The sequence below is a fragment of the Thunnus thynnus genome, chromosome 13 (genome assembly GCF_963924715.1).
Source record: "Thunnus thynnus chromosome 13, fThuThy2.1, whole genome shotgun sequence".
NCBI lineage: Eukaryota > Metazoa > Chordata > Actinopteri > Scombriformes > Scombridae > Thunnus > Thunnus thynnus.
Genome location: NC_089529.1, coordinates 8,431,331 through 8,453,929, shown reverse-complemented (window position 1 = coordinate 8,453,929; position 22,599 = coordinate 8,431,331). Strand labels below are relative to the sequence as shown.

At 39.8% G+C, this 22,599-nt stretch overlaps 1 protein-coding gene across 1 annotated transcript; it reads left to right on the top strand.

Annotated features, from left to right (window-relative positions):
* The first annotated feature begins 437 nt into the window (after positions 1 to 437).
* Positions 438 to 20,606, top strand: LOC137195357 (protocadherin alpha-C2-like). The gene is made up of 4 exons (XM_067607628.1): positions 438 to 3,229; positions 5,887 to 5,945; positions 9,994 to 10,079; positions 16,338 to 20,606. Exons 1-4 carry the CDS (start codon positions 689 to 691, stop codon positions 16,646 to 16,648), a joined length of 2,997 nt encoding a protein of 998 aa, XP_067463729.1. The 5' UTR covers positions 438 to 688; the 3' UTR covers positions 16,649 to 20,606.
* Positions 20,607 to 22,599: the final 1,993 nt, after the last annotated feature.

The window sequence follows — 22,599 nt, the reverse complement described above, 5'->3', positions numbered from 1 at the left end:
TATTATTTTCAAAATAAATCCTATTTTAATGGACACGCATACCGTGCTGCAAACTTTTAAATAAAACAAACACAGGGAGGACATCCATGCTACATGGTTCATACCCATATAAACAAACCTAAAGTAAATATTTAGAATGCAAGGTTTTACTCATATTGCTTATAATGTCAACAGCAGTGAAAAACATGAAGAAACGTATGAGTTTGGAATTATTAAAATCCAGATAAGCTGTGACTCTAACTCCTTCATTTCAGCACATACTAAAAAAATAGAGGGCCTTCTTATGGGCCACTTGAACATTTTCTCCGCATCTTCAATGGAACTTAGTGGGGAAAACAGTTGTGGTGACACATTGGTGACACTTTACATTGAAAGAAAGACGTTTGCTTTCCGTTATTATTAGGGAACATTTTGACTGTCTTGACGGATCTCACAGCTCCAGCGGCAGGGAAACACACCCGTCAGCAGCGCGCACTGGAGACAAAAAAAAGCGCATCACGGACAAAGGAAATATGGGTGCGCTGGAGAGGATTCACCTCCGCCGGGTAACACGATGGATGAGCCGCTTCTGTTTCATTTACCCGGAGACCAATTAGCCCACCTTAATGAGGTGCTGGGATGCAAGATACTGCAAGCTAAAAAGGCGGAAGGCTGCGTTTAATCCGTCTGCGGATCCTATGAGCTTGCAATGGCTGTGGCGGGGATATGCAACCGGATAGGGAATAATGTGCCTTTTTATTTTGTGATATTTTCATTATTTTGTGGCCTTTCGTTTGGACAGTTGCGATATTCTATTACGGAAGAACTAGAAAATGGGGCACTGGTCGGTGATCTGGCGCATGACTTGGGGCTGGATATTCGAAAGCTCGCCACCCGAAAAATTAAGGTAACATCCAACAGCGGTAAACGCTATGTGATTGTCAACCCCAAAAATGGGAAATTACTTGTCAATGAAAGGATCGACAGGGAGGCACTGTGTGATTTATCCAACACCTGCCTCATTAATCTGGAGGTGCTGGTCGAAAACCCCACTGAGGTGCACCATGTCGAGGTGGAGATTGTGGATGCCAATGATAATGCGCCGCAGTTTCCCAGAGACGAGTATCAATTGGAAATCACAGAATCCGCTTTACCAGGGTCTCGTTACCCAATTGAAAACGCTCAGGACCCAGACATTGGGTCCAATTCAGTTCGTATGTATCAGCTCAGCACAAACGACCATTTCGCGCTGGTATCTAACAAGCCCTCCTTAAATACAAAGCACATCGAGCTTGTGCTCAAAAAGCCCCTTGATCGTGAACAGACGCCTTACCACCAATTAGTTCTAAGTGCTGTTGATGGTGGGACGCCAGAGAAAACAGGCACGGCCAAAATCAATGTGAGAGTCTTGGACTCAAATGATAATGTTCCCTTGTTCGACAGCTCAGTGTACAAGGTGAAGCTGTTGGAAAATTCGCCCAAAGACACCCTGGTAATTAAATTGAATGCAACTGATCTAGATGAGGGCACAAATGGAGAGGTTTATTACTCTTTCAGCAGCTACACTCCAGAGAGAGTGAGGCAGATGTTCAGCATGGACACTAACACAGGAGAAATAAGAGTGAGGAACAATGTTGACTATGAAGAAACCAACTCCTATGAGATGTACATCCAAGCAATGGACAAGGGCCCCGGGGCTGTGGCAGCACACTGTAAGGTTGTGGTAGAGGTGGTGGATGTGAATGACAATGTCCCTCAGATAGTGCTGTCATCCTTGTCTAGCCCTGTGAGGGAAGATGCCCGTGCAGACACAGTCGTGGCCCTCATTAGTGTTACTGATCGGGACTCTGGCGCTAACAAGCAGGTGAGCTTGGAGATACCAGCAGGCCTTCCTTTCAAGATCAAATCATTCAGAAATTACTACACTCTGGTTACCTCAGCCTTCCTGGACCGTGAGACCACCGATGCCTACAATGTCACGCTGAGTGCCACAGATGGAGGAAACCCTCCCCTTTCCTCCCAGAAGACCATAAAGGTGGATGTGGCTGATGTTAATGACAACCCACCACGATTTGAACAGACTTCATATACCGTCTATGTGACTGAGAACAATGCCCCCGGGGCCTCTCTGTGCACTGTGAAAGCTCAAGACGCAGACATCAAAGAGAACGCACGCATCACCTACACAGTGCTCAATGACAACAACCATGGCATCCCTGTCACCTCCTATGTGTCTGTGAAGGCCGATACAGGGGAGGCTTATGCCCTGCGAGCCTTTGACTATGAGTCACTGAGAGAGTTTCACTTCCAGGTCAAAGCCCAAGATGGGGGCATTCCTCCTCTCAGCCGCGTCGCCACTGTCTACATCTACATAATGGATCAGAATGACCATGCACCACTGATAGTAAACCCTCCGGGTAACGGCACGCGCTCCTTGGAGACGGTACAAAAGAATGCAGAGCCTGGTGCCTTGGTGACCAAAGTGGTGGCATATGATGCAGACGCTGGTCCAAATGCCTGGCTGGTGTACATGCTGGAAACAGCCACTGACCTGGACCTATTCAAGGTGCACGAACACACAGGTGAGATCAGGACCACTCGGAGGATTCTGGAGGACAACTCCACCTCCTTTGCTCTAACTGTCTTGGTGAAGGACCATGGACAGCCTGCTCTCTCCTCCACAGCCACCATCAACGTGGCTGTCATGGAGGTGCCACCCAAAGTGGCCCCTGACCCCAAGAGGATCATCCGACCTCACAGTACCCTGCTTTTCTCCAACGTGACCCTCTACTTGATTGTGGCTTTGAGTGCCACCACCTTTGTTTTCCTGGTCACTGTGGTGGTGCTGGCCATCGTCCGCTGTCATGCCTACTGCACCCAGCCTGGGTCTTGCTCCCCATGCTGTGTGTCACAGAAGCCCCCTCCAGATGGTGGGAGCAGTAGTGTAAGTGCTGGTGGGGCAGCCAATGCTGGAGCTGGAGCACAACCTAATAACAATGTGGTGCTCCGGAGAGACCTTAAAGTGGAGCCTCACTACATAGAAGTGCGTGGGAATGGCTCCCTAACAAAGACTTACTGCTACAAGACCTGCCTGACAGCCACCTCTGGCAGTGACACTTTCATGTTCTACAACACAGGACGTCCCATCAGTGGCACTTGGGGCAGCGGTGCTGACCGCTTCTTCACAAGTGGAAGTGGATTTGTACGCAGACTGAGTATGCCTGATGCCTCGCTGCAACTGTGCCCAGAGGTGTGTCATTAATTTTTTATGTTTACCTTTGTCTGCATAACTGGAAGGTCATGAATCATGGTGTTTACATATTAGTGGCTTTTAATGAAATTTTATTTGGTTGCAAACAATATTAGATACTTTTAAGTACATACCCAACATGACATTTTGCTAAGGTTAATACTATTTATCGCTGTCATAACCTTATTATAGTGTTATGTCATAACACTATTGTGTGTTATTTCATTTTCTTAGTGTGATAACATTACTGTCTGTCAACTTTGATCTCCTCCTGTAATGAATTGAATCCGTGCATGCCTCATTCTCTTTGTTCAGTTCCCACTTGTACTGTGCAGTCACTCAGCCCAGCCCAGCTCAGCACTCACACTGCATTAGTGTCAGTCTTGATGCTTTTCAACAGCCCTGTGTTATTTCTGATGATTCAGAGATTTGTGTCTCAGTTTGAGGTTGTCATCACATCTACACTAAGAACAGGTCATGTAGTCTTGTAGTGAGTAACACTGAACAGTTAGACTGGAGCAGTTGGGGTTAATTGGCTTGATCAAAACCAACACGAGACTAGTTGGGAGGACTTGAATCAGATATCCTTGGTTTGCTTATGTGCCTCTGACTATAGGTGACATATGCATGGATTTACCTACAAGTAGTAATGATGCTGTGATGAGACTAGGTATAGTTTGAGATTGTATCATGACAAAGCTTATTTTCCTGGTCTTAAAGGCTGCTCTACACTTCAATTTACATACAATTTTCTGAACCTTTACAACTATTCTAGATGAGTGAGGACAGTGAATGCGTTTACCTGAGAGAACATAATGTGTCTTTATTAATAATGCTTTAATTTCTCACACATCAAACAGAAATAAAGAATATGAAAAATATCAGAATATATATAAAAAATATACTTGCTGTTTAATTTGCATGATCCCCATCAAGAAGTCTGGCATGTCTGCTTTCCCTTAGGCATACATACACCATGTGTGTAGTCCTGAAATGCTGATATCTTTATGTCTAGAAGTCATAAATTTAGTTTGATTTTAGCCCATATTTCATGGTAGACATGGTAATCTGCTTTTATGACTGAGAGGATGGACAGACTGATGGTTCAAATATTGGAATAATATAATTTTAATGCCAGATTTTTAAAGCAAAAGTTCCAAAGGGCGGGAGTTTGCCTCTGAATGAATCTTTAAAGAACTTATCACTGGTACATTAGTTATACATTGAGGAAATCTCTAACCAAGACAAGTGTAGCAGCGGCAATCAAATTAACCTCCAGCCTCTGTTCCTCAGCCCTGCAAATTAGATTTAGTCCAAGAGGCTGGGTGTACCAGCAGAAAATACTCCCCTCTGAATTGAACTGAAGAACATAATGTGCCATCTTTATCTGGGACACTTGCTACTGTCTGAGCAGGTTTGTATCTTAAACACAGCTCTTCTTATTCAGTGCTCTCGAGGTCCAAGGCTGCAGCCCACTTGATGCTAACAGATTTTAGCATTATCCGTAATAAAAATGCTCACTATTATTTTATGCGGCGCATGTGTGCAGTACCTACTCATGAGGAAAATAATTATGAGAGGGTCAGGCATAATTAATGGCCATGAAAGATTAGCTCATTAAAAATATTACTTTTCCCCTATGAGATTCATATGCTTCTTTGAACTTTGAGGCATAATCATCAGCAAAATTTGGCTATCATCAAAGGTAAATGAATGGAAGTCTGAGCAGCCTTGACATGTTGAATAGCTCCAGTCCAAAAACTATAACTCACTCAACACTATTAACATTATAGCAGGGTAATTTAAAATACATTTAGCTAAAAATAGATCTGCCTTTGTCTGGCTGAAAAAAAGACTATGCAGTGGCAATTTGTAGAATGTTAATCATGGTTTGTCCTATACAAAATTCTACACATTTACAAAGCTACACCCTATGTTGCATTTCCATATAGTGTCTGGTTTCTTCTGCCATATTTGTATAAGATGATTGCCTTGAGGGAGCACATCCTTCACACTAGGCTAATACGTACCAGAGGTATAGGATATGGTTGCTCTGGTGATGATGGCTCTTGCTTATTGGTTTTTAAAGGCAATAATTTACCAGAGGGCTGCTGGGAGTTTCAAGCACTCAGCTCAGGTTCACGAGAAGCAGACAGATTTACTCCGGCTACACACAAACACGCATACATGGGTCTATAAAAACACCCCGGCACTCAGGGAATGGGCATAACTCTCCTGGCTCTCACATTTATAGAGTAATGGAGTGAGAGACTGTCCAAAAACTCATCAATATGGCTTTGAGTCAGTCACTGCCCTTTTTAAAGTCCTTGTGTGTGTGTGTGTGTGTGTGTGTGTGTGTGTGTGTGTGTGTGTGTGCTGGAGCGTCTGTGGATATCAATATGTATGCATGTGTGTGTGTGCTTGCAATGTGGACAACGACTGCAGTGCTCCTATCAAATCCAGAGCTGGGATGTGTATCATGATTAATTGATGAGACCATGGCCCAGCCAGGCTCTGCACTGTATGAGATCAAACTAAACTCTCTGCTCTCTCCCCCCCTTCTCTCTCTCTCTCTCGTTCTCTGTCTCTCCATCTTTCCCTTCTCTCTCTCTCATCTTTTTTCACCTCTCCTCTCTCTCTACCTCTTGCTCGCTCAGCCAAAAGCCCCGAATGCTGACTGGCGATATTCTGCATCTTTGAGGGCAGGGGTGCAGAGGTAAGCACTTTCCATCTTTAACTCTTGTGCAACTTTTGATCATCTAGAAAAAAACGTACCTTTATTCATCATAATCACCATGTCTATACCTAGTCTGTGCTACCACTACAGTGACCCTTCATGTTGCTCTTTACCACAAACTACAATGTATGGTATGGCTAAGTAACATATTTATTGACACATTAGACTTTCCACAGATATGTGCACCTCAAAATGACCTCTATTGAAAAAAAGATTGTTCCCAAATCCTGCAACATAATACTGCAGATCAGTATCGGCCATTGTCAGAAATGACCGCTAGTGGCCTCTTGGCATCTGTTTGACCCTCAACCCCATATTCTTCCTTTGGGAAAAGCCATGTGCAGCTCCCATCAGTGGATGCATGGCACTCCTCCTCTGCAGTGTAATACTATATAGGTCATCTACATTCTGAGTGTCGCTTCCCCCAGTTGAAGTCTTTAAGCAGGAAGCATGAAGGACAAATGAGCTGACTATGACCTTTCTCAGATTATCTGATGCACACGTACAACTGCCCTGCATGCACACCTGTGTGTGTTTCTGTATGTATTTATATCTTTTTGTCCGGAGATGAATGGAGATCACTGGATGTTGTTGCATGCAATTTGCTTAACCAAATCCCAATTATAGATTTGTCAAATACATATAAATCCAAAGATAGATTCAATACATATGCTGTCACACAATATACTAAATATTACATTAAAACAGTATTTGATTAGGCTGTTAGAAATATTTGTAAATGTGTTCCGGTCTACATGTTGCAGTACTGAAAAAGGATCCAAAACAGTTGTGATAAAATAGTAGTTTTGGGGTTTTTTTGCATCTACATCTGTCACTGAAGTTTTGTAATGATCAGCTTACAAAAATTGCATTAGCGTATTTAATGAAATGCTCTGCTAATTTGATAAGAGGACAGCTGGAACTTCAGGGGCTAATGAGTTTTTCTTCCACATGCCTATCCTCTGTACTGAATTTTCATGATTTCATGCTAACAATGCTTACTGCTCGTTTGTGCAGTCTTCTGCGCTAAGTTTGATTTAATTGGATATTAGTGTTAATTTCTGTGGTGTGGAGGGTAATATAATGTGCATCATGTCATCAAGTCACTGTAACATGACATGGATTAACATAAATCATCACTGCAATTTGCCGCTGCCATCTCCACAATGGCTCATACACTCACACAGTAGAGACAGAGATGCTCACATTAACAATTAACCCCAGCAGAGGCGTGCTGTAATGTCCCTGACTTCACACAGCATGTAGCACCAACATTACTGACCCACATTCCTGGTGTACCCAGTCAGTGTAGAAAACACCAGTCCTATCATATTCTCACCCATTAAATCAACACCTTTGCTTATGTAAAAACTTGAAACTTACACTGCTCAGAACATACATGGCCATTTTGTATTCATGACAAATCCCTATTCAACATAACAAGTGTGTTGCAGTTTGAGATAGATGCTAGATGTGCTGCATTGCAGAGGGCCCAGTCAGGATAGGTCCTCCTGTACAGTATGCTCTATTCATTATGAATGTATAGGGGGAAAAATCTCAGCTTAGGTTTTAAACTGGTATGTTCTGAGAATATTGTGACTGTGATATTGTGACAGCTCTGATTCAAGCAACTTGCATCTATTTTCCCATTTTCCACTGAATTCAGTATTCAGTATAACATATTTTTAAAACCCAAAGTCAACATATTAAGATATAAAAATCCAGAGTTTATTTGGCAGCTTGTATTATTTTGAAATGAAAATGTGTAGTTTGTTTACTCATTTGGACATTACAGTCATAAAAAACATGCTATACTGCCAGGCATATATAACATAATTAAAACATAAATACATTTCTTTTTCATTTAAAATGAAGCTCTCAAATATGCAACATGGAAGCTTTTCTCCCCACCAATTGTTTTTTTAATTGACCTTTTTCAAGTGAGGGTCAACAGAAGGTGACAGTGAACCGTAACAGTGAAATTATAATGAACTGTCTCTGCCATCTCTCAGTGTGTTGATTTCCCACCAGCTAAGAAGAATTTAAAAAAAAGAGCCCAGAAAAGCACAAAAACATCTAAAGCCCCAAGAGCTCCACCTTTGTGTCATCCTCAGAGTCTATATTATACTTCTAGTGTGAATTTTTATTTATTTTTCTCACACGTTGGGTGTGGTAGGGGTGTCCTACTTTTTATACACATAATTACCATACATTTAAATATAACTACATAACAAGATCATCTGAAGTACTTACAGCATGCCATTAATGGCATTAAATATGTTATGTATCCCAATTGAGTATGTAAATAAATGTCAACCAAAGTATGTTGAAAATGAAAAAACAACAAAAGAACTACAATTAATTGTATATATGTTGCTTTTGGCTTGACTGTTCACAACAGATACAACATCCAAAAGGTGCTAAACTAATAGTGGATTTCCATTAGGATGGATACTTGGCCTGCACATGCCATGCTGTGAGCTACTGTAATCAAAACCCATGATATGGACACAGCACAAACCGAGTTTCCATAAAACAGCAATGGCACAGAAACAAATGTTGCTCATCTTTATTACTTCTTTTTTTCTTATCCTCACTGCAATATTTAAAACCAATCCAGTGAAAATAATGTCCAAATGTAGATACTGATGGACTTAAAGGCCTGGATGATAGGAGGAACAGGAATGAATTCAAAACATTTGCAAGTCCTATGCGGCACTGGAGCTGCAAAATTACGGGCACACACTGAAGATACTGAAGTTACTGTAGTGAAACTCAGGTGGCACCTCCTCCCTACGTGTATCTACAGAGCCACGTACAATATGTTGACCCAATCACTTCCCAGTGATGGTGACAGAGTGAAACAGTGATGGTTTCATTTAGGCTGTGGACTGCTAACATGGCAATTGGGATGGTAACCCCCGATAGTAAGGATGCAGTGAAAAGGCAAGTGTGGCGTTACATGGTAAACCACACTAAAGCATGTAATACACTAAAGCATGTAACAGAAAAATGAAACAAGTTTGGAAAACTCAGAAGTCTCCCTCAACACTCGCATTCAAAGTTGGCCACCACCACCAGTGATAAAGTAATAAGGATAAACTCACTTGACAGACACTTGCTTATATCAGCTGAGATGATGACTACATCTACTGCTATTACTCATATGTCATATCATAGTGTATGGTTCAGTAGTTCACATTTCTGGTCCTCAGCAACCAGAAAACAACTGGTTTTGAATTAATTCATAAAACCAGTAGTCAGTTTACACATGTGACACCAGATGAAGACAACAGACCTATTGACTTGCCGTAGCAGGAAAAGCACAGGTGTTACTAATAACATTACCAATGGCTCTCTTCCATTTACATGTCCCAGTTAATACAATACACTTAAAACCTGCACATGTGAATAGAGTGCAGCCATGATTCACATTATTAATTACTCCTTTTCCTGGTATGACATGTTAAAATATCTGTGGAAAGGGTTAATTCAGTAGGCATCTTCTTTTTTAAAATGTAGTTAACCATGTTGGAATGATTTGCCAAACAGAAAACATTTAATTATTGCTGAATTCCATTTAGTTGCTTTGTTTTCAGGGTCCTGGTATTCGGCATGTTGGCTCACACTGTCGTGACTTGTTGGGAGACTTGAATAGAACAGAGCCATTGTCACTGTTATTAGTTACACTTGTGCTTTTACACCTGTGAAAGAGGCCTACAATTTTACATCAATGGTGGGAATATCTTCTTTTTTAAAATAAAAAAGTGGAAAGAGGTTGCTAGGGACAACTTCAACACAACAAATGTGTGACAGTAGTCACAAAATGTTCACCCCAGACAACTAGCAAGTATTGCTCTCAAGGCTTGAAAAAGTGATTAATACTGCAGTTTTTTGCATTACACTGTATTTGAAAGAATCTTTAAGGAAGAAATGATGAATATCTAGAGGTTAAATTTCAATTGAACAATTAGTAAATATTTTAGATGTGTCTCACTGACTTTGTTGAATGTGTTCTGCCTTTCAGTTCAGTCCACATGGAGGAGTCCTCTGTGATGCAGGGGGCCCAGGGGATGTTGGTCCAGAACTGGCCCACTGTGTCCAGCGCTGCCGGTGAGTGGAAGTCTAGCATTCAGGATCTTCGCTGAAAAAGCACCTTGAGTGTCAACTTCTGACAGAAAAGTGATATAAGTAGAAGTCAACTGATTTTTCCCCTTTTACTTGTAAATCCAATCTAATTCGGTTTATATAAAATGGGCTACAGCCTCAAGCTATTTGTTGAAGCTGCTATCTGTAATATTTTTGATAAATCAGTTATATTGTATACACACCTGTTTAATGCAGCATAGTAAGTTAAAAAAAAAAACAAGCAGGACCAAACAAATGTTAGAGCCACTGAATAAATTTACTCCAATTGGGTTCTAGCAGGCAGACAACATCAGTGTTACAGGATAAATGCAAAGTGACATTTAATGTAAAATTTTCATAGACTGTTAATTTTGAGCTTAATGAACTAAACTGTATTCATCCAATTATGGTACTCAATAAAGTTTGGGCACATGGGCAGTGTAGGGGTAAAGGCACCTGGGGTTTAAAACCAAGTAATGTGGTAAATTGAAATTCTGCTTTTCTTTTTACAACCTGAATCATGGATTTGGCTTTCATTTATACTGGTAATGGTAACACTTAAAGTATTTACAAATAACAAGGGAAATATTCCTAAAACAATCCAATAGGGCAGTGGTTCCCAACCTGGGCGTTGGCATTATTTATTGTGAATTACTTATTTTATCTCTTGAAGCCTCGAAAAGTTATTCAAATAAAACAAAATAAGTCCTCTGTCTTTTAACTGGTTGACAATGCAATGTCTGACGAAGGGTCTCTTGTAGTCTTCGCTTTGTTTTAAGGGGTCACAAGCCAAAAAGGTTGGAAACTATTGCAACAGGGCAATAGGACAAACAACATGAATGTTGTGATAATCATGGAGGTGCATAAAAATGACTGAAAAACAATTCTCAACACACCTAAATGGCTATTACAGTCATCCATTGCATTAAATTCTCCTTAGTATATTAAGTTTAATTCATCTTTCTTCTTTACCTTGGTTTAGATAATATGGCAAAACTGGGGATTTGACAGAATTGTCCCTTGAATATCTTCATAATCTTGAATTCCAGTATAATGTTCATACAGAGCTTATCTGAGAAGCCAAAAGCCTGAAGGCCTTCATGCAGAACCACAGATAAACAGCTATATCCTCCCATAAATGCAGCCAGCTGCATGGAGACCCATAGATCAAGAAAGGCAACTGTTTTTAATAAGAAATGATTTTTCCTGAGTGGGTGGAAACACTGAAAATGTGTTGTACCACGACAAGTGTAAATACAGCTGGCCTCAATGATGACCCGTGCTTTATTATTTACAGAAACACTGGCTCAGAACTAATGACTGTGTGAACAAAATTTTGAAGTATGATATAGAAAAGCACAGAAACATCGTTTGCAGCTTTTGTTGGTTGACTTTTTAGGCTTTTAGGCAGCGTTGGAACATTGTACACTGTTCCCTCCTTCCTTCAGCAATGCTTCCATTCATTGATTTTCTGTCTAGCAGCAAGAATTAGAACATAGGTAGAGACTTGAGGGTGGAGGGTATCATCACAGTCCATCACTCAGTGAGTCAGTTACAGAATATGTCTTACTGTCTATCACTAGACACAAGCTGTACCGGTTCCCAGTATCTTTGTGCCAGTTTGCTGCAGAGAAATGTGTCATCTTTTAGGGGAGATGGAAAGCTGCCTCTCTGGTCATGCAAATACACAAATATTGTCTTTAAGAGCACACAGCGAACTGCAGATTTATCAGGAGTGCATTGTTGCATTAGGAAATCATTTGTTAGGAGTGGCTGAGTGCTGAGGCACAGCCATGTACTGGATTGCAGGTTGATCCTCTTTACTGTGCATCAAGAGGTGGAGCCTTTTTTGTGACACATTTTCATGTTTCCAGCGAATTGTTATAATGATGAAGTTGTCTGGTATGCTGTGATGCATCTAAATGCGGCACCCTCAAAAACTGCATTTATGTAAGTGACCCATGGCACAGATGAGGAGACATTTGTCTGATGCCAGAGGGCAAAGAAGAAGCTATTATCAGTAAAAAAAAAGAGAGTGCCATGCAAAAAAGAGAGATCCAGTAACATTAAAAGCAATTTTGGAGAGGAAGAGCAGAGGAGACGTACAGGGGGATGGAGAGAATAAAAAAAAACCGAGGTGTGGGGGGATGGAGAAAGAGAAAGGTTAAGAGGATTGGCAGGTTCCTGCAGTAGTGTTGTTGCTAGGGAACGCCATGTGACCTGTTGCCTGGCAACACTGTCTAACTGAGAGATTGCTGCAGCAGCCGCACCCTCCATCAGCAGGGAGTGGGCGAAGGCAGTTTCCATGGCAACCAGTCATATCTCTGAATGGAAGATTTAGCGACAGAAAAAAGGAAGGAGTAGGGAGCAGACAAGGGAAGGGGACTCGGCAAGGACAGGTATTAAGAAGAATAAGAGGGTTCTTGTTAAATGAGAGGAAATAATGTAGAAAAGGATGGTTTACTTCGATGCGGAATACATCTGATGTGCCGCATATATTAACGCAAGTACTACACAACTGTCAGATTTATGCATGTGCTACAAACCACCAGAGGGATTCATTTTAGATAGAATCTTGGACAAGACAGGAAATAACAGCCTATTTTAAATGTAGGACACCAGGTTACAATTTAAGGCTTCCAACACCCACATAACTACATCAGGTGTCATGGCAACCTCCTCACAAGGAGCTATACTGACCTGCTTACTAGCAGTTGCACACATAATCCATTTTAGACGAACACTTGCTGTGAAATATAGGTTAATATGAAGCAATGGCAGGGTTACAAATAATTCTCCATGTTAGACAACATTCGCACAGCAGACAACAGTCGCACTAAGGAAGCAAAGCTCTTCTTAGTTGCACCGACTTCTCCAAGCGGTGACATGACCTGCTCGTAAGGAATTAATTTTTCACACACACACACACACCGTAATATCTCTGATTAATACCTGGGCCAGGATTCTAATTAACAATGTCAGGGGTTTGGATTTGTCACAGCCAGTGAAGAAAGCCCTGGGATGTCCCAAGACACAGAGACAATATTCATTTGATTAGTGTTACACAACCACTTGACATTTTAGCTCAGTTGGTCATGCATAGGGATATGAGCTGCCCTAGCCCCATCAGGTGTACATAAGCCAAAACAGCCAACTGTACTGCTGTGACAGTGTACTATTTTCCTCGCTGCAGGGACACAGTAATTACAGTATAGTGCAGTTTGCAGTGTTACTACCAGTTCAATAATCGTACACACTACTTACTTTTAGAAAGCTTTTGATAAAGAATAGAGTAAGGGACTGTTTTAAACACATTTTCTTTATTTTACCATGGTGAATTGTTCTAAGTAAAGTAACCTAACTACAATGGTCTGCTCAAAACCATTAGATCACTGACCCAAGAACCCCTGTAGTTAAACCTATATTTGAAGACATTGTATCCACACACGTATCTGATCTACATCTATAAAATCTAAAGTAAATATTCACGTGCCAAAAATGGTGAATCCTAATGTTTCTAATGAACCAATGACCTTTCCTCTAGGACCTCCACCAGGCTTTATCACAATGTTAAAGCAAATAGAAATGACATTTATTGAGCACATTCATGGTGAACGTATGATTGTATTCTTTTATCTGCATACATATTTCATTGTTGTTGTTGTTCTTCCTCTTATCTTTTATTAAGTATTAACAGTCTTATCAGGATTTATAAAGTGACCTTGGGCGACTTGAAAGGTGCTTATAAATAAAATGTATTATTATTATTATTGTGGTCCCCAGAAGACGAACCATTTCCATTTTGTATACTTGTCGTCCTTTCCTCTCCAAACTCTAAACTTAATACAGAATATAGTGTATATCATAACCTAAACATGTCCATGCTCCAAAAGGGAAAAGTTTTTTTTTTTAATTTTTTTAATTTGAACGGGTGCATGACCTCTCCTTTAGGTTAAACCTAAAGAATTTAGACTCACCAGTGGTATAGATCTATGAATAACCAAATCAGATTCCATCCAACATATTCATATGTGAGGTGGATTGAACATTGTACCCTCTAGGCAGCATGAAGAACGTTACACTTTTAGTCTTGTTTGGATAGCTTGATAGTGATATTCAGCCAACCATAGTGTGTCATATCACTATGACATCAGCTGAGTTCATGGGTAGCTATTCTGTAGCGTTAGTATGCAGTGCTGGCCCTGGGTCATAGTTAATGCTATGTTTTCATAGCATTACAGAGTTTAATACATTAACCTGTAAAAATGAAACCTAAAATGTAAGAAATTACATTTTCTTTTTGGAACTCTAGTTGTCTATCAACAATATCTACTGTATACAAAGTATTTTCTCACTCCTATGACTGGGCATCAAATCACCTTCCTAAATAGTAGCTTCAAGTAACAGGAAATAGCATGTCAGTTATATAAAATGGAGGTACTTTGTGTACAATAATGCAATGTGCTGTATTACTGGCTCAATGTGCCTATCCATTCTGCCACACAGTATTTGCACATCTCCCTTAACCCACCGGCTGTCTTTTCAGTTTATTTTAAGCACGTTTGTCCTCCTCCACATGAAAAAAAGGCAATTTTCCTTCCCTAACCATTGATAGCAATTGAATGGGACTTATTTCAAATACCAGAGCCTCTTCCCTAGGTTTAACACCCAGATTAAATACAGACAGACAGACCATGCCATCAGATGTCATAATCCTCAAACACAGATGAGCAATTGCAGTATTACAGAGCTAACTCTTCTAATGGTAAGATAAGATGATATCCTCTGACACTCATTAAACAAGCTAAATTACATCCTGTAGGTCAATTAGCTGCAGTTGTCTCTTTTAAAAAAATGTATGTAAAAATTGTGTAAAATGACATAAAATTGTACAAAGCTTAAGCTAATCTAAATCTGTATTATTCTCGGTAGTCAAACCATGATTCTTCAGATTTTAAATGCTTCATTTATTATCTTGGTCCAGCACATGCTAATTATTTAATATAGTTAAAAATGAATACTTCTATTTTTTCAAGTAGAAAACAAATTATTTATGTGTGTCTGTGTTCCTATGTTCCCGTCACAATGGTATGTTGTTGCTACAGTATGTTACTCCATGTTACAGTATCTGACTTCTTTTGCTTTATTAAAAAATCAATTATTTGCACCATCATGTTTGCATGAATTAATATATTATCAATTTTCAGTGGGTCATGGCTCAATAACATATATTGTCTCCCTGTGAAAGGTGTCCAATGCTCTATGTATGCTCTTTGTGGTTAAACAGGGTAATAATGCAGAACTATATACTGACCAGTGTTATAGTGTCTATTACAGCTCCTCTTATTATAGTCCAATTTATTTTTATACTTGATGAACTCATTGCACAAGCTCAGTGGGACACTGTGTGTACGGACATCATGCATATTTTCAAAATATTGCACTTCCCAACGGGACAGTGTGGATGAGCACTCCAGCTATGTCATAAATAGCGTACAAAGAAAAAATCAGACAGAATCTTTTTGCAAGGGCCTGTGTTTGAACTAAATAAAATCCAGCCTGAAAGTAGGTCAGCGCAGAGGGAACTGGTGTGGGCCTGAGAGCACTGTGTCTGCAAAACCCGCCCACCCCCATCTTTCTTATTGCCACTCTCTCTCTCTCTCGCTCTCTCGCTCTCTCTCTCCCTGTCTGTCTCTCACTCTCTCTCTCTCTGTCTCTCACACTCTCTCTGTTTCACTCTCTCTCTCTTCAGCTCATCTCATCTACTCTTTCCTTTTCATTCTGGCATCTTTAACCTTTTGACCTTAATAACTATGTCTTATTTTCACTTTACATATTAATATTTCTATATATAGATCCCTTCCTCTGACATTTTTTTTTCTTGCTATCTGGCTTCCTCTCTCTGTCCATGCTTGTGCCCACTAACAGTTGAATCCCTGTCTCTGGCCTCTTAATGAGAGTAGGATTATATTGCTGGCATCATCCAAATACAAATACAAGTCACATTGCCAAGTTAAACATCCCTGTGGTTTAAAGGTTAGTCCCCACTAGTGTTCCCTCCTGTGGTCTCAGCTGAATTGCTGTCCTGAAAATATCCACTCCCCGTGGCTATTGCTCTATTATTAGGCTGTTGCTCTGCTTGTTGTTGCTTGATTTTGATTATTCCTAACTCAAATTTATGAACATCTTAAAGTCAAAATAAGACATTCTATTTTATTTATTTTTTTTGTCATACCTGTATAGATGGAGAGGGTGGTGGAGAGCTATCACCCCCGGTGGGTGCTGGAGTCAACAGCAACAGCTGGCACTTCAGATATGGTGCCGGACAAAGTTACGGCCCTCCTCAGCCCCTGAAGCCCGGTGAGATTCCTCCTGAAGCCTTCATCATCCCCGGATCCCCAGCCATTATTTCTATCCGCCATGATGCAGGCCCTGTGGATGACAAAGGTGACTTCATAAGCTTTGGCAAGAAGGAGGAGGCCAAGAAGAAAAAAAAGAAGAAGAAGGACAAGAAGGACAAGAAGGAGAAAGGAAAGGATGATGGGGAAGAATAGAGGAGAAAGGGTGACTTCAAAACAGAGCTACCAACAAACTACCATCCCAATTACAGAGCCAGAAAAAAAAGCCAAATGCATATTGTAGAACCGAGGGAGCCTCCTTGCACCATATTTGCATAGACACTGTACAGTGGCCAAACCCTCACTAGACCAAGCCTGGCTCCCTACACCATGCGAACTTGCTAAACACATGTTACTCTCTCTTTCTTGGCTCATTTGGCCAATAACTTTGGCCTATAAAAGTCTAAAGTTTATGGTAAACAAATGTACTTCATCTAAAGGTTGGACCAAATTAAAACAGAAAGGATTTTATTGGATTGGATTTGCCTTTCTGTGATTTACTGCCCCCCTAGTTTGTATAATGAAAACAAAAACACCTGTAAAGGTGTACTATATGTATCTGACCATTGTCAGCTGAGGCTGCCTGTGTTGGCATCTCAGTCTTTATGCAGCCCCCTTTCCTTTTGGCTCACCTAGTTGGAGGTGAAGTGGAAGCCAAACTAAAGAAAATGAAACAGAGGCTTTTGTCTTCAATATTATGGAGGCCTTGTAGAAATTCAGAAAATGTGGTCTTTTGTATAAAAAAAAAAGAAAAATGAAAAAGTAACAACATACAGTATATATATCATGAGATTAGCGCCTTTAAGAGAATGAGGTGGCTGAGACAAGCTGGACCACAAGCGTATGAAGAGCTCTGTTTCATTGTAACATAGCACATTGTCGAGGCTGAGGACCTGGACTGGGTTGCACCAACTATGCGCAAGTTTGTTCCCAGGTTAGGGTATAAAGTAGTGGCTTCATAACTGCTAGTTCATTTGCAATTAGAAAGTTACTGAATTCGATTGTACCATGTTAAGTAAGGGGGAAATTCTATGACTGTAGCTAGTTATAACATTCAGATTTAAGATGAGTAGCCAGTCAGTAATGGAATTATCTTGCTAATGGGTACAAACCACATGGATTTGTAGTTGACTAGATTGGCATATAAATTATGATTGGTTATTGATACGATTGGATTGACTCTTAAAGGACAAGTCATGTATACGACACTGCTTACCATTTTCCAGAGGACACAATTGTGTTTTGGGAATTGTAGATCCCAGGCCATCATTGTTTAAGAAATCCAGAAGTGAACACGTCTGCTTTCATTGTTATTTAAGTTACATTTTCATCACATGATAATATAGCTCAAGTGGAGATTCATTTGAAAACTGCACTGCATTATCACAATAACATTACTCAACATAGACATGATGGATTACAAATGTCAAGCAAGTCTCAGCATGTTCATATTCATATTGTAAAGGAATAAGAACCAGATTCTACCTGAAAAATATACAACTCCATTGGAAAATGGTTGGCAATAATGTTAAGTATACATAATTAGTAGAAAATGGGTGGAAATCACTAAGATAGTCCTTTAAGTTTTAAAATGGCATGGAATTACTAAAGAAAAAATAAGCTATGCGCAAAAAAAAAGAAAAAAAATCCTGCTTTACTGTTAGTGAGTGCAATTGTGTGACTTCGTATCATTTGCACCTGCTTTATTGCTTGCTTAACTATTTAGTTGTTACTTAAGATTTTTGTGGTGCTGCCGCTTGTATTTTAGCAATGCGTGAATCGGGATTAGTGGCTATTTTGGATGTAACAAGGGAACCTACGTGCAGCTGATGCAACCGACCCCTGACCTTGCCTCTTTTCTTGGAATATGGCACAGGTCACCGGGGTCTTAATCCCGCTGTGTATCAGCACACCCAGTCTGACACACACATTATTGTACAAAAACACTGACTCTCTCTGCCGCTTACACATGCATACACACAAGCAAACACACACACACACTCTCTCTTTCTCTCTTACATACAGGCATACAAACACACAAACTATAAAAATATACTAAAATAGTATACACACCCCCCTTCTGGAAACTCTAAGACTGAAGGCCAATGCCATCCTTAATATGGGAGTGTATTATATGGCTGTAAAGCAGGAACGTTGCTTGTTGCTTCATTTCTGTTCAAGCCTGATCCCTCTACTTCTGTCTTTGAATGTTAAGTAGTTGTTCTTCAAGCCCTGCACCACTGCCTCGACTGCTTCAGTGCTTGTAGGATTTGCTTGCCCGCTGCCTGTTCCCCCCCTCTACTCCTGTTTCTTCAAATCAACATGGTTGGAAGACATCTTTAAAGTCACTTTCCTTCAATGAACTGTGCAGTTGTAACACAGTAACATTTGTGTATTTGCATATTTACACACAGAATACACACATACAGTAGAGACACGCACATACACTACAAACACACACACACTCACACACATCATTTGTTAGGTTAAACTTCAACTGAACTTAGGCGCTTCAGCCGGCGTGTCTCTTCTGATTGCTCATTGTTGGAAGCTCTGTCATCTCTCGCATAGTTATACGCATTGTATTGTAAGGACATGTGACAGGTTAGCAGAAACTGAGATTATGCTGTACAGGATGTAATGAGGCAAGATGGAAGGGTAAAAGAAGAGTCAGAAAGTAGCAGTCATTGTCGTGTATTGTGTAGCTTCAGCGTAGAAGAAGAAGAAGAAACTATCAGGCGAGTCATTCCCATTTTGCACGAGCCGAGGTATTTCTGTGTCGGCCGTTAGTGACAGCTGATTAACCCAGGCTGACTAAAACCACTTTGAGCATAAGTGTAGTGCAGTTCAGCAGCAGTGGAAAGATGTCGGTGACATGACTTGGAAGGGGGGAAACCCTCTTATGAGTTAATGGAGGTGAAACACATTACTAACATTGTTTATGGTGCACCAGTGAGAGTGCAATGACATAAAAGATGGTGGTGCAATTGAAGATGATACCAGCAAGCAAGCAAAGGTCAAAGTCAACAATCACAGCTGGCAAGATCATAAAATTATGCTTTTTTTTGCTTAATTACTGCACACAAATGTCTGGAATAATGCTGCTGGGATGTGCCATGAAGAGGAAACTTTTGCAAGTCTTTGGTCCTGATATTGTGAAACCCTGGTCAAGCATGGTAGAGAAAGTGTACCACAAGCAGTAGATGATGGAACGGAAAGTGTCATAAAATCGCACCTCAGTGTTCCTTTGTTAGACCATCATATTACCAGTCACAGTAGGGGTATATAGGTGCTGCTATCATGCTCAATTCCTCCCATGCACACATTTCCTTCCCCTCTGCCCTGTCCTTCAGGTGTACTTCTGTGCTGTCAGATCACCAAGTGGCTGTTTGCATGTTATAAGCAAAGGAAACAGATACTATATAGATACTATATATACATAGATATGTTTTTCCACTGGGAAATGCGTATTGGAATACATATACCTCTGATACACATTCTCAAAGGCGATACAAACACACACACATTGACCCACACTCATCCACACATAAATACATACATATAAGCAATTGCAAACAGTAATTTGTTGAAAAACCTAAAAGAATCACATTTTTTATCCTGTTGAAAATGAATTTAATCTTCTAGATATACATAATGCTATTGTGTTATGCTATGAAATGCCTTTTTTTGTTTGTTTTTACCCTTATGATTTTCATAGATAAGAAAATCAGTCCTTAAACTTGTGTTAAGCTTTGAAATGATGATCAAACAAACACTATTGTGAAATCATTTACTCACCCTCCATATCTATTCCTTGCCTAGTAGAGAAAAAAAGAGCAGAAAAGTAAGAAAAAAAATTTAAATACATAAAATGGTTGAAAAAAAATTAAAGTTGATGTATTCTCTGCTTGTGTATAGTGAATGTTCGTCAGTCGCTGGGTGTGGCGGTGAGTGGCACATGCCGGTCGACTGTGACAGTGCAGATCTGTTAATAACTTTTTTTGTACACCTGCTTATCATTGTTAAGGTGATAATAGTGATTCTTATGATTTAATCAATCTGGTAATGTGTTTTGTTAATAAGTCACAAATAAAGTTTTTCTTAAATATCTTAAGCTGTGTTTTGACTTTGGTCTGTACGAACTCATGAGTCTATGTCAAGGGAAGGTTTACCTGATATATTTTATTGATAGAGTTGGCCATGATTTGGAACAAGAAAGAGTAATTAATCAGAAGTTTGGGTAACAGCATATTATAGACAACCTGACTACTACTGTTAATGAAACATAAATGGATGACAGAATGTAGTAATGTAGTATGGTTCCTTTAAATATTTTAGTTAAACTGTTAAACTATTTAAAAAATCTTTTCCCATCAGACAATATGTGTACCAGGAAATCTCTGGTCATAAACTGGAACATTCTGTCCGTACTGAATCAATTACCCCCCTAACAACTGAAGTTCAACTCAGCCAAGCCATAAACATCCTAGTTTATTGGCAAGAATTAAAACTGTTGCAACACATTTGAGACATATTCAGTTGCCAAATGAAAAACAGTGTGAGATTAATTATATCTTGATGGAAAACAGATGGTAACATGGAAAAGGAAACATTACCCAAATAACTGCCCAGTGACTTTTAAAAAATCAATTGAACAAAGACTCCTTACAAGACTTAACAATAAACAAAAAGATTACATAAGTCACTTATAAAACTTTTCATGGCTGAATCATTTAATACTGTAATAAAAGCAATATGATCTGTTTGGAATACTCCACAGAGCTAAAAATGAAGTGTCAGCTGCAACATATCAGTAAATCTGAAGCTGGTGGGGATTCAAGGAGACCATAGAGGGTTAGATACTGCTTAACATGGGAACTTAATCCTTTCCCCATTTCCTCCATTTGAGCAATGAAGCCTCATTTGTAATGTTGTCTAGGAAGCTTTCTGTTGATGTCTGTGCCACGGGCTCCACCTGTCTGTAGACTGGAGAAATCATTAATTCACATCCCCCTTCTTCCTCCAAGAGTCCATCTCTCCAGCAATACTGACACCTACTGATGGAAACTAAGACTGGCAACTGACCCACATTGTTCATATTCTCTAACACTGAAAAATAACAATAAATAGATAATGAACAACCCGTCACACATATTATTGATATCAGGCAGAAAGGATTGATCTGCAATGGTATAAATATTTTTCTTTTCTGTCTTTTCCTCCTATCATTTCTTTAACAATACCAGGACTTTTCGTGGCCCATTAGTCTTGAAAATCAGTGCATGAATGAAAATGTAACATGTAACATGCAGTACTGTGCAAAGGTTGTAGGCAGTGAAAATAAAGTGAGGATGCTTACAAAAATAATGCTATAAATTGTTTTTATTTGTCAATAAACTTCAAACAAAGTACAATAAAGAGAAAAAACCTAAATGAAATCATTATTTGGTGTGACCACACTTTTCCTTCGAAATAGTGCCAATTCTATTCTGAACACCAGCACACAGTTTTTCAAGGTACTTGGCAGGTTTGTTGTACCTGCAGTTTGGTGAAATTGCCACGGTTCTTCTGTGGATTCAGGCATCTCAGTTGCTTCTGTCTCTTCATGTAATCCCAGACTGACTCCATGATGTTGACATCAGGGCTCTGAGGGGGCCATACCATCTGCTGCAGGACTCCCTGTTCTTCTTGTTGATCCAAAGAGTTATTTTTGGTTGTATGTTTGGCGTTATTGTCAGGCTGCAGAATAAATTTGAGACCGATCAAACGCCTCCCTGATGGATAAGAATCCAATACCTAAAACTTTTTTACAGAGCTGTATTTTTGCAAAAATAATTTTCCAAAAAAAATGCTGGTACTCTCGTTCACATTTCCCTGTTTTCAAAAGTAACTTAAACTCCAAAATCTAAACTAAACTTGGTCTGAAAAGCTTTGTTAAAATATCTTTTTGATGTTCACCTGCCCCTTAGTGGCCGTTTTTGTGAATGCAGCTTTAAATAAATGTAAGTCCAGTCCTGCCAATTCATTCAGTTCAGTCAATATTTTACTTGCTTGAAATGCTTTTGCACCTGACCAGAATATTTTTTAATTGCATCTAAACCATTAGA